Source organism: Misgurnus anguillicaudatus, chromosome 1, assembly GCF_027580225.2.
Source record: "Misgurnus anguillicaudatus chromosome 1, ASM2758022v2, whole genome shotgun sequence".
Lineage (NCBI taxonomy): Eukaryota > Metazoa > Chordata > Actinopteri > Cypriniformes > Cobitidae > Misgurnus > Misgurnus anguillicaudatus.
Genome location: NC_073337.2, coordinates 11,032,980 through 11,046,586, shown reverse-complemented (window position 1 = coordinate 11,046,586; position 13,607 = coordinate 11,032,980). Strand labels below are relative to the sequence as shown.

The window sequence follows — 13,607 nt, the reverse complement described above, 5'->3', positions numbered from 1 at the left end:
TTTGAACTTTGGCGGATTTTTGCGCCGGGTTAACCAATCAGGAGCCTGCTTGCTGCTGTGCCCCGCCTAGAGTCACTCATTCAACATGAAGGAACGCTTGATATTGTCTGTAAGCAGTGACCCGGAGCTATACGACACAAGTTCTAATTTCTATAGAGACAGGAATAAAAAGGACCTCGCTTGGAAGAGTGTCAGTGAGGACATTGGGCAACCTGGTAAGTTGTAAATACACATTTCACTTTTGAGTCACGTAACGATTATCGACCCGCGGCATTCCCGCCGTTTTTAAACTATTTTTCTTCTATAGTAAGGTGACCAAATACAAACCGGTAACTCTCTCGATGAATGCACAATCAACATCAGCCGTCTTGCAAACAGACAACCGCATAGCACTTGCCCCTCCCACAAAAAGCGGATTTCGCCTCTGACGTGCATCAAATGCCTCTACTTCGCTTTAGACGCGCGAAAGCATTCAAACTTTTCAAGCGGCAAACTATGCCAGTTGACGCGATTGTGACGCCTCAAACGCGGTTGGTGTAAACGCAGCATTACAGGTAATCTAGTGAACATATTGGTTTTGTAATGAAGTGTTTATGTGAGTGATACCTTCTCTATCTGAGCATTCTGTTTGGATTTGTACAGCACTTCCCCGACGGCCACAAACACAGACAGCACCAATCCTGCGGCCAGAACGATGAAGATCCCACCGATGTTCTGTACGCCGAGCGCGCTCGCCTCCTTGCTGTCCTCCTCCGGGCATCCGTTTCCTCTCCACCACTTCTCCTTCATCATGTGAAGTTTACCCTCCTCCTGTAACTGCAGGATGGCAATGGTGATCTTGTCTCTGTACGGAGAACCTGAATGAGGGAGACAAGCAAGAACAAATTGAGTTTCAGAAATTCTTGATTCAACAGCAGCACATGTGGTATGCATGCATGCATACCGAAGTCTAGGTTAAAATGTGATGTTTCAGTCGGAGATTTGATGTCCTCTATCCCTCATTTACATGAGCACCAACAGAGCGATTTCCTTTAAATTCACGCCACAGACGTCATTACACTGCTGTATTCTATTAACAAAGCATTGATGTGATTCCAGGAATATGTATTTAGTCCTGCAGAGGAACAGAGATCACGCAGAGTACCCCAGAAGGAACGGCCGGCAGTGCAAGTCACATTTAAACTCTCGTATCGAATGCAGAAAGCACAGCGGGAAGCTTCGGATGAAAGGCACTGTTAGAGAATCTCAATCTCTCCTGACAGATGCAGTCTGGGGAGATGCGATTCAATGCTTATTAACCAGCGAACGAAGATTGCGTGTGTTGTATGAGTGCGAAGCGTGTGCACGGTTAACAGGATTACCCCGATGGGAGGCAGAAATAACACACAGACACACAGAGGATGAAATGTGAAGCGGGAGGATTTCAGGAGATAAAGATTCCCGTTTTATTCCTCTACCCCCACAGAAACGTCTTCAGATATTAAATGTTTATATAAAGCAGTTTCTGCGTCTCATGGTGAATGCTCACAGATCAATGTGGCGGCTGTGACTAACGTGAAGAGGAGACTCATGGGAAATTAAGCTTTAGTGATGGATAGCGGATCAGCATTTCTCCACTAGGAATAAAACCGTGCTAAAAGCAAATAATGAAATGCATCTAACCATATAATCGTACACGGCGGAATGAACGGATTCATCAACTTTTTAAAGTCCGAAGAAACTCAATCATCGTCCATACGGTCCATAGATTCATCTGTCTCTAAAGCCGAAGACAACTGAAACATGAGCTGAATGCACAATGAGCACATCTACAAAAAACACTGCATAAAACATAAGAAAAGATGACTCCGATAAGAATAAACACAGCACCTCCTCAGCAATAAACAACAATAAATATTGTCTTGTGAATTCATTCAGGTCTTCTGCACAGCAGGTTCATCAATCACGAGTGATCGTCATGGAGACGGGTTTATGATGATGGGATGGTGATGTGTTAGTGTTCTGTCCAGATGTGTGGATGCTGAGATACAGCTCTGTTGTGACAGATATAAATGATCAATGAGATGAAGCTCATACGAGACTGAGGTACACAAGTGTCCAATGTTGTCATCTGAATCTCAAAAAATTACTCGATGAGGTTGTGTATTTCTCACCCATTGGCGTCCCGACACCGTACGCTTTGGAGTCGATGAGTCCTCCGACCTGCGTGAGGTTACAGTTACGCTGGGTGACAAACTCGATAGCCGTGGACTCCATCAGGAATGCATAATCTGATGTAAGAACCCGCTGGATTCCTTCCTCAACGCTTTTGACTATCACCGACTGTCGACGGCTGTTCATGAACTCCCACATCTTATCATACGTGGAGATTTTAGTTTTCTGCAGCAGAATGAAAGAGAGAGAGAGAGAGAGAGAGAGAGAGAGAGAGAGAGAGAGAGAGAGAGAGAGAGAGAGAGAGAGAGAGAGAGTCTGATGAAGCACATCATGATTTTTTAAAGGTCACGTTCTTCCTGACCCCATTTTTCAAACTTTAGTTAGTGTGTAATGCTGCTGTTAGAGCATAAATAATACCTGTAAACTGATAAAGCTCAAAGTTCAATGCCAAGCGATATTTTTTTTAACAGAATTCCTCTTTCAAAGCCTAGAGCGAACGGCCGGTTTGACTACAGCCCTCTAATTCCTGCTTTAATGACGTTAACATAACCGTGGGTTCACCCCAGCTGGGTTTGAGGCGTCAAAATCGCGCCTACCGCGTCTAGTTTGCCGCTTGAACATTTTGAATGCATTCGCGTGTCTAGAGGTAAGTAGACGCGCGGAAAAAGCAAGCATTTGACGTCAGAGGTGAAATCCGCTTCCTGTGGAAGGGGCAAGTGCTATGGGGTTGAGAGTTACCGGTTTGTATTTGGTCACCTTACTATAGGGGGGAAATAGTTAAAAAAATGCCGGGAATGCCGCGGGGTGATTAATGTCACTTGACTCAAAAGTGAAATGTGTATTTACAACTTACCAGTTTGCCCAATGTCCTCACTGACACTCTTCCAAGCTTTTTATTCCTGTCTCTATGGAAATTAGAACTTGTATCGTATAGCTCCGGGTGACTGCTCACGAACAATATTAAGCGTTACTCCATGTTAAAGGAATATTCAATTTTCTTAAAAGAAAAATCCAGAAAATTTACTCACCACCATGTCATCCAAAATGTTGATGTCTTTCTTTGTTTAGTCTAGAAGAAATTATGTTTTTTGAGGAAAACATTGCAGGATTTTTCTAATTTTAATGGACTTTAATAGACACCAACAATTAATACTTAACTCAACACTTAACAGTTTTTTTCAACGGAGTTTCAAAGGACTATAAACAATCCCAAACGAGGCATTAGGGTCTTATCTAGCGAAACGATTTTTGACAAGAAAAATAACAAATATACACTTTTAAACCACAACTTTTCGTCTAGGTCCGGTCCAGCGCGACCTAACGTAAATGCGTAGTGACGTAGGGAGGTCACGTGTGACATATATAAAATGCACATTTGCGGACCATTTTAAACAATAAACTGCCACAAAAACATTCATTAGTATCAGTTGACATACAACAACGTAGGAACGGTCCTCTTTCAACACACTTGTAAACACTGGGGCGGAGTTTCGCGTTCGTCTTCTGTGACCTCTTGACGTCATGACGTATTGCGTGGGGTCAGCTGGCGCATCACGACCAGATCTACATGACGAGAAGTTGTACTTTAAAAGTGTATATTTGTTATTTTTATTGTCAAAAATGACAATCGTTTTGCTAGATAAGACCCTTATGCCTCGTTTGGGATTGTTTATAGTCCTTTGAAACGCCGTTGAAAAAACTGTTATGTGTTGAGTTAAGTATTAAATGTTGGGCTCTATTAAAGTCCATTAAAATTAGCAAAATCCTGCAATGTTTTCCTCAAAAAACATAATTTCTTCTCGACTGTACAAAGAAAGACATCAACATTTTGGATGACATGGTGATGAGTAAATTATCTGGATTTTTCTTTTCAGAAAATGGACTAATCCTTTAAATGAGTGACTACGGGCGGGGCTGCCACCACTGCAGCAAGCAGGCTCCTGATTGGTCAACGCGGCGCGAAAATCCACCAAAGTTGAAATTTTTTAACTCGGGCGTCAGACGCAAATTCGCGTCAATCGCAAAATCAAAAAACGCACCATACGCACGTACCGCACCAGACACTCAATTCGCGGAATCGCCTCATTCGCGCCGCGAGACCTCCAGATGCGCGTCAACTTGTCTTCACATTGACTTAACATTGAAATCACTCGCGCTTGACGTCTCTACCGTGGCTGGTGTGAACGCAGCATAAGAGTTTTTGACTAAACTCCGCTCACAGGAATACGTCAGTCGCCAGCTACGGCTCTGCTAAGCTAAGCTGCTGTCGAATCAAAACACACTAAACAAACTACACCATCAGAACTCGATACGTATTTCTGAAGGAGGGACTTCATAGAACAAGGAAGACATCAGCAGTGGCGGCTCGTGACTTCTCATCCGAGGGGCGCGAATTCAGAATAAGTGTTCGGAGTATCATGTGTGTGGTTCCCTTTTCCAAAATATGTGTCATGGGTGTGGAGAGATCATGTGTGCATCATGTGTTTTGTCAAAATAAGTGCCTGCTGCACTAGCGTCAAAACCGTTTATGATAAAAGAGACGCTCATGTTCCAAAAGGCACTCCCTTAACATTAAACTCTGATTAGGCATGAGATTATGCGAGTATCTGGCAAACATGATCGTCTCTTTCATCACAAACCCCCTGACGCGTCTGCAGCAGGCACTCACCCTGGCACGACACGTGATGCACACACGATCCCCCAAAGCGCAGAACACACATTTTGAAATTACGTACCACACACATGACGGGCTACATACATGTTGTGACGAACTTCGCATCGTGCGCCCTCAGAAAAAGAAGTCACCAGCCGCCACTGGACATCAGACCGTTTTTAGGACAGTGAAAACAGCGCTATAGAGATAAGTCAATTGCATGAAACATGAACAGATGTTATTGCGCACTGTAAACACAATCAAAGCTTCAAAAACACGGAAAGAACGGGACCTTTAAAAATATTTTTTTTTCCAAATTTTCATTTGCGTTATCTCACTCCAACTGTAGTACCTTAAAGAAAGTCATGGTGGCGCCGTCCTCCACCACGCCGTACAGAATCTTGGTTTGTTTGGCCAGATCGTCTGCAGAGTCGATGGGTGACTCCATTCGCTCCACGGTCAGGAAAGCGGCCAGATTTGCAGTGTAGGATGAAATAATAATGAGGGTAAAAAACCACCAGATTCCTCCCACGATCCTCGTGGACAGAGCTTTAGGCATGAGCTCAGAACCTGAGGACAGACAGCAGTTTAGTTTAGTCATGTTATAATCCTAAACTTATATTAATACACATCAATGATGACATTCAGTGTGCATGTGTGTGTGATTCAATCAGTCACCCTGTCTCATGAGAGCTCCAACACCAAACCAGAAACTGTTGAGCAGTGTAAAGTTATTCTCCACCACATCTGAGTCAGGATTACATGGATGAGGATTGTACCACTCATATGGACTGAACCTAAAACACAACCAGAACACAAACAAACACAGACTACTATATGACAGACTCGTGAAATCTCATAAACACTCATTATAATTGAAACTAAGTGAGTTGAGTGTTAAACATCCAGAGTCTCTTTAAAACTGAATTTTCCTCTGGAGATCCATAGATCTGATTTCTGCTCTGTAAAGAGTTTGATTGATGTCCTCTGGTAAAATACAGTATTATTATCATGAGAGTCATAAACACTGAGCAGATTGAGTTAAAGAAAAGTGTGGGGAGATATTACATCCGGAGAAACGGATATAAGAGAGAACGATGAGGGATAAAGTCGTGATGAGATATCCAGAGGGGTTTTAAACAGAAACTCATGATAGATTCACTGCGAGCAGAGGAACTCATGAGGAACTGAAATGAGAAGACATCATGACATCATTCATACGTGTTTACTACTGACATCATTCACACGACACTAAAATGAGTTACATTACTAGACAAACTGAAAAGACATTATAAATGAAATTCACTAATATGAATATGAATTACTCTCTACATTTATTTGTGCTTAAAGGAACAGTATGTAAAAAATGTATATCAATTAATCATAAAATGGCCATGATATTTATAAGTTCTTTTGCCTTTAGCTCAAAATTACACCGTGCGCATTCCCACTCATTTTGCCCATTTTTCCTTTTAATTCCTTAAGAGCAGACACAAATGGCAATAAATGAATCAGACTCTGTTATCAGACTCGTACAGGTAAATGTTACCTGGCTATGACAAACAGCACACAGCTGACACCCAAGCAGGCCAGTAGTATATACATCCAGATATCAGGTGAGAGAGGATTGAGGAAAGAGAAGACTCCGGGGTTCGTGCCGTTGGGTTTACGGTACAGGATGCTGATGCCCAGAGTCATGAAGGGTTTGGAGAAATCGATCACCTTCTCACGGACGTATGTGATGGTCAGCGGTGCCACGGCCAGGTCTGCTTTCTGCCAAAAACCAAACAGAAGAGATAAATCAGAGAAGACAAGCGAGTCAGTCCAGAAACATCCGGTCCGGTTCAACACGCGTAACTTGATTCAAATAACAGTTCACCTGATGTATCGCTTTAATACACTCTCTGGATAAAAGTCAAATGAGGAAGTGTAAAAATACTCATAGAGAATAGACTGCTTCTCCTTTAAGACCTCAAACTGCAAACATAAACTTCACGCTACAGATTTGAATACAACAAACTCTTACAATCTATAACAGGGGACATTTCACAAGACTTTTTTAAAATGTCAAATAAATCTTTGTTGTCCCCAAAGTACAAATGTGAAGTTTTAGCTCTAAATACCATATAGATAATTTATTATAGCATGTTAAAATTGTCACTTTGTAGGTGCCATTTTTGGGTGTGTGGATAGTGCAGATAAAGGGGCGGTATTATCCCCTTCTGACATCACAAGGGGAGCGATTTTCAATGAGCTATTTTTTCACATGCTTGTGGAGAATGGTTTACTAAAACTAAGTTACTGGGTTGATCTTATTCACATTTTCTAGGTTGATAAAAGCACTGGGGACCCAATTATAGCACTTAACTCTTTCACCGCCAGCGTTTAAAAAAAGTTGCCAGCCAGCACCACAAAAGTTTAATGCCTTTTCACAAAAGGTTAATGCCTTCCAGAAAATGTTCTTCTTTAAATATATAAACAAACAATATATCAAATGAAAGAGCAGACCCTCTGCTTTCAAACAAAAACATTTCATCCTACCTTTATTGGTTCTCTTTTTATCACCTCTCAAATATGGGTAGGTTTCTTCAAAAACATCCAATTTTGAGCAAAAAGCTGAGATAATTCAATTTTGGTGAAGGACTTTGATGGACATCAGATGCAGAGCGATCTTTAAAACATACACAGAGTTCTTTCTTTTTCACGTGAGGCGCTACTTCCAGGTTGTATAAGTTGCGCAAGTGCACCTGGTGGATAATAGCGGTATTGCGGATGGCCGAAAATTCTCGTCATTGACAAGGAAGTGGTTTTCTCTTAATTGACGAGTTATCTCATCAATGGCGGTGAAAGAATTAAACATGAAAAAAGTCAAATTTTCATGACATGTCCCCTTTAAACTCAGACAAATGTACAGGACAGTAGATTCAAATCAGATCTGTGTCCTGCAGTTCATAGTGTCTGATGATGTTTTCATATTTATCCTCCAGACGCTCTTCTCCATCCGAACCAGCCGGTGTTTCGGGTAGGACTGACGTCTTTGTTAGAGAAGTGACAGATTATTTACTTATGTAAATGACAGCGTGAGTCAGCATCCTCCACCCAACAACACTTCAAACATCTCAACATCTGCTCTCCATTACCATGGCAACATCACTTACATGATCCATCAGCTCACGGACCATGCCGTTCCACTGGCCCGTGCTCTCCTCGAACGCTCCGTACTTTCCGTCCTCCACCAATCGGATCTCGTAACGGAAGCCCAGGATTCCTGAAAGTTCCCGAAGCAGGTCCACACAGAAACCTTCGAACCGGTCATTGCCATAGAGAGGTTTGTCAGATTTTTTGAACATAACATACGGTTCCTCCTGTAAGAGAAGAGAGAGAGATAAAAAGACAATCTGATGATTCTTCTGTGTGTGTGTGTGTGTGTGTGTGTGTGTGTGTGTGTGTGTGTTTACCAATATAGTGGACACACGCAGTGATTTGTTGGACAGTGAGTCAGTGATGTTGGTCATTTTACTCTTGTGGTTTTCTGTCATGTTGAGTCCGCGAGGAGGATCCCATGTGCCTATCTGTGCAAGAAACACAAAAATACACTATGAATCAATCACACACGCATACACACACATGTACACACACGCACGCACGCACACATACCTTTTCCAGTCCATTCTCTTTTAGACTGATGACATCCAAATCAAAGTCTGTTCTCAGACCGTTCGTTTTGTTGAAGAGAATTCGACCCGTCAGTCCGTCCCAGGAAGCCTGTATAAAGAAAAATCTGAACATTTACATACATACATGGGTCTGTGTGTGTGTGTGTGTGTGTGTGTGTGTGTGTCAGTGAAATATCATGAAGTGATGGATGAGTCTGTAAACTGTCTGTTTTATGTAGGACACTAGGACAGAGTATTTATATGAGATAATAAAGAGTGACTTCTCCTCAGTGTTGATCAAACTTTTTCTCTTAATAAATCAGAAAGAATGATTTACTTGCAAATACAACAAACAGATACAAATTATAATTCCTTTAGAACTGAATTAAGCTTGGTCGTTCAATCATATCTTTAAATATTTACATCTCAGTCAGAGTTTATATTTCAGTGTTAATTGACACAAACATCAGCAGTAACACACACAGAGACACAATGTGAATGTGTTTATATGTTTGTGTGTTTGGTCAGTGCAGAATAAAAGCATCAGTCTGTCTGAAAGAGACTCATTGTTCTTTATGATGATCTCTTCTGAAGTTTGACTTCAAAGCTCAGAGACAGGAAAGAGAGAGAGAGAGAGAGAGAGAGAGAGAGAGAGAGAGAAAGAGGGAGAGAGAGATACATTATGACACAACACACACGTCAACATCAACACATGAGGAAAGAGAGAAACACACCTGCAGGAGAAGAAAGAGTGAGTCAAGAGTGAGAGACTTTGTGTGACAATGACAATCTGTGTGTGTAATGTGTGTGTGTGTGTGTGTGTGTGTACCTCTTTAATAAGGCCGATGAATCTTCCTCCGAATCGCCAGGGTTTGTGTCTGTTACACTGCAGTGAGCTCACAGTGATTTGAGGTGACTGCTGAACGGCCACAGCGACAACATGAACAGCATCATACATGAGAGCGGCATCCGTCTGCAGAAAACACACACAAGTACACACACAGTTTTTATTAATGAATTCTGAATAATTTTTAACTTTAAGGTCAAGAGGTTTTGAGTGAGCTACAGTTATAGAGAGAGAGTAAATATCACAAACCTGGAAAAATAAACACTTACAGATCACTAATACAACTCTGTGTGTGTGTGTGTAGAATCTGTCTCACTCTCTGTCTGCAGTAAGACAGTAATAAATCACACCGTACATTGTGCTTAATGGTCTAAAATCACTGTGGCAACCCTCTTCCCATCACAGGCCTCCTGCTGTATGCTAGCAACAGAGATTCACCACACGGGCAATGGTTTCCATGGCAACACTGCCTCACTGACAGCAATGGTTGTGAAGATGATAGAGAGAGAGCGTGAGTGAACAAATGTCTCTCTCTCTCTCTCTCTCAAACCTGTTGTAGTGTCACTCTTTTTGTCTCATGTACATTTAGTTTTTTATTACACGCACACATGATGGTCTGATGTCATCTATTTGTTTTTAATTAACAAGCATTGAAGCACAAATGAACTTACAGTCATATAGAGACTGAAATCATATTGAATATAAGTAATGAAGTCCATTATCTGAAGATGAGCTTTACTCATGCAAATAAGTTCAGAGGAAGATTTCTCATAAACATCCATAATTCTAATGAAACACTTCATCAGCTCATGTCTTCAACCTCACATCACTTATTTATTATTTAACTGAGCCCTTTATCTTCTGATATTAATAAGGTTAACAGATGAGATGATTTACACAAGAGACTTCTTTCTTTGAGAGAAGAACACAGAACTCACTCACTGAACATTTTAAACACAATATACCTCTCTGAATCATAGAGACACACACGTACAAACAGACACACACACTCACCGTCATAAAGCCGTCCAGTAGACCTGAGTCAGGTTTGGGTGGCGCCTGCAGTCGCTCCATTGACCATTTCTCAATGATGGATGAGACCTGCTGACTCTCTGTGTTCAGGATCCTGAATCCAGTCATATTTACTCCACTGAACCGATACGGCTCCATATCCAGCGCAAACAGATCCTGTGTGTGTACACGTACAGTACAACACATCATACAGACACACTGTCTCCCTCAGACACACTGTCTCACTCTCTGAACACAGATATACTGTCTCACTCTCTGAACACAGATATACTGTCTCACTCTCCGAACACAGATATACTGTCTCACTCTCTGAACACAGATATACTCTCACTCTCTAAACACAGATACAATGTTTCTCTCTGAACACAGACACGCTCTCACTCTCTGAACACAGACACACTCTCACTCTCAGAACACAGATATACTGTCTCACTCTCTGAACAGAGACAGACTGTCTCACTCTCTGAGCACAGACACACTGTCTCACTCTCTTAACACAGACACACTCTCACTCTCTGAACAGAGACAGACTGTCTCACTCTCTGAGCACAGACACACTGTCTCACTCTCTAAACACAGACACAATGTCTCACTCTGAACACAGATACTCTGACTCTCTGAACGCAGACACACTCTCACTCTCTAAACACAGACACACTCTCACTCTCTAAACACAGACACACTCTCACTCTCTGAACACATACACACCGAGACGGTGTTCAGAGAGTGAGAGTGCGTCTGTGCCCAGAGAGTGAGATAAACACAGACACACTCTCACTCTCTGAACACAGACACACTCTCAATCTAAACACAGACACACCGTCTCACTCTCTGAACACAGACACACTCTCAATCTAAACACAGACACACTCTCAATCTAAACACAGACACACTCTCTAAACACAGACACACTCTCACTCTCTAAACACAGACACACTCTCACTCTCTGAACACAGATACACTCTCACTCTCTGAACACAGACACACTCTCACCACACAAATACAATGTCTCACTCTCTGAACACAGACACACACTCACTCTCTGAACACAGATACACTCTCACTCTCTGAACACAGACACACTCTCACTCTCTAAACACAGACACACTCTCACTCTCTAAACACAGACACACTCTTACAACACAGATACAATGTCTCACTCCCTAAACACAGACACACTCTCTAAACACAGACACACTCTCACTCTCTGAACACAGATACACTCTCACTCTCTGAACAAAGACACACTGTCTCACTCTCTAAACACAGACACACTCTCAATCTCTAAACACAGACACACTCTCTAAACACAGACACACTCTCACTCTCTGAACACAGATACACTCTCACTCTCTGAACACAGACACACTCTTACAACACAGATACAATGTCTCACTCCCTAAACACAGACACACTCTTACTCTCTAAACAGACACACTGTCTCACTCTCTGAACACAGACACACTGTCTCACTCTCTAAACAAAGACACACTCTTACAACACAGATACAATGTCTCACTCTCTGAACACAGACACACTCTCACTCTCTGAACACAGATACACTCTCACTCTATGTACACATATACACTCTCACTCTCTGAAAACAGACACACAGTCTCACTCTCTGAACACAGACACACTCTCACTCTCTAAACACAGACACACTCTCACTCTCTAAACACAGACACACTCTCACTCTCTGAACACAGACACACTCTCACTCTCTGAACACAGACACACTCTCACAACACAGATACAATGTCTCACTCTCTGAACACAGACACACTCTCACTCTCAAAACACAGACACACTCTCACCACACAAATACAATGTCTCACTCTCTGAACACAGACACACTCTCACTCTCTAAACACAGACACACTGTCTCACTCTCTAAACACAGACACACTCTCACTCTCTAAACACAGACACACTCTTACAACACAGATACAATGTCTCACTCCCTAAACACAGACACACTCTCACTCTCTAAACACAGACACACTGTCTCACTCTCTGAACACAGACACACTGTCTCACTCTCTAAACAAAGACACACTCTCACTCTCTGAACACAGACACACTGTCTTACTCTCTGAACAAAGACACACTGTCTCACTCTCTAAACACAGACACACTCTCAATCTCTAAACACAGACACACTCTTACAACACAGATACAATGTCTCACTCTCTGAACACAGACACACTCTCACTCTCTAAACACAGACACACTCTTACAACACAGATACAATGTCTCACTCCCTAAACACAGACACACTCTCACTCTCTAAACACAGACACACTGTCTCACTCTCTGAACACAGACACACTGTCTCACTCTCTAAACAAAGACACACTCTCACTCTCTGAACACAGACACACTGTCTTACTCTCTGAACAAAGACACACTGTCTCACTCTCTAAACACAGACACACTCTCACCCTCTAAACACACACACACTCTCACAACACAGATACAATGTCTCACTCTCTGAACACAGACACACTGTCTCACTCTCAAAGTCTCTGATTTACTGGGCTTTTAAAAATCATGCAGAAAGAATCAAGCTGAGAAATTAATCAAATCTTTAGAAGATATCAGACAGATATCTGAGATCAAAGCTTCACCAGTGGAAAGCTTTCAGACATTCACAGTCATGATTCAAAATAACACACGGATTGCATCTGTGATTTTAAGTATATAAATTATAGCAATTATCCAAGTAAATGTAGCTTTGAGATTGCTAAATGTAAAATTTTGTTTCCTCTTTGATAAATAATGCATGCTTTAAATCTGTGCATGTGTTTGTGTGTGCGTGTCTTACCAGTGTAGTAAAGATGTAATGATAATATTCTGTCACCATTCCCATAGAAAGAGCCTTTAAAAATAAAAACCATTAACATGCCATTTATCCAAAATCCATTCAGCATTCATTTTATATTCCTGCCTGTAATACTGTGATGTCTTTTTGTTAATCATGGCAATATAATATCTATTTCTAATAAAATATTTTTTGGTTTTGAGGTAAAATTTGAATCCGATTTGTTCTCGACAGGTTTTTTGACTCAAACACAAATCAGGTTTATGAAGTAACATCAGATGAGATGAGTGAAGATCTTCATCAGTGAACTCTGCATTAATGACTGAGAATCTTTAATCAAAGATCTTTAAAGCCTCCAGCCAAATCTCTTATTTAATTACATCTTAAATCTGATCTGAGACCTGCACAGTAATGTAAGACTAATAGAATTTATAACACTGA

The 13,607-nt window shown here is 41.6% G+C and overlaps 1 protein-coding gene across 3 annotated transcripts in view; it reads right to left on the bottom strand.

Annotated features, from left to right (window-relative positions):
- LOC129432334 (glutamate receptor ionotropic, kainate 2) overlaps positions 1–13,607 on the bottom strand; it is a 41,796-nt gene that overhangs the window by 2,672 nt on the left and 25,517 nt on the right. Inside the window, exons 5-17 of one of the 3 annotated variants that reach the window (XR_008640059.2) lie at positions 13,170–13,223; positions 10,325–10,498; positions 9,293–9,436; positions 8,465–8,572; positions 8,266–8,379; positions 7,966–8,172; positions 6,357–6,580; positions 5,486–5,604; positions 5,160–5,377; positions 2,154–2,379; positions 1,870–2,033; positions 1,663–1,759; positions 718–857 (exon numbers count right to left, since the gene is read on the bottom strand). Coding sequence is in view for 1 of the 3 variants with exons in the window: in XM_055190680.2 (XP_055046655.2) it covers positions 607–857; positions 2,154–2,379; positions 5,160–5,377; positions 5,486–5,604; positions 6,357–6,580; positions 7,966–8,172; positions 8,266–8,379; positions 8,465–8,572; positions 9,293–9,436; positions 10,325–10,498; positions 13,170–13,223 (1,839 nt within the window). In the remaining 2 variants the exon portion in view is untranslated. Of the gene's footprint in view, positions 1–606; positions 858–1,662; positions 1,760–1,869; positions 2,034–2,153; positions 2,380–5,159; positions 5,378–5,485; positions 5,605–6,356; positions 6,581–7,965; positions 8,173–8,265; positions 8,380–8,464; positions 8,573–9,292; positions 9,437–10,324; positions 10,499–13,169; positions 13,224–13,607 lie in introns of those variants that run through there. The other 2 variants (XR_008640060.2, XM_055190680.2) reach the window with 2 other exon arrangements.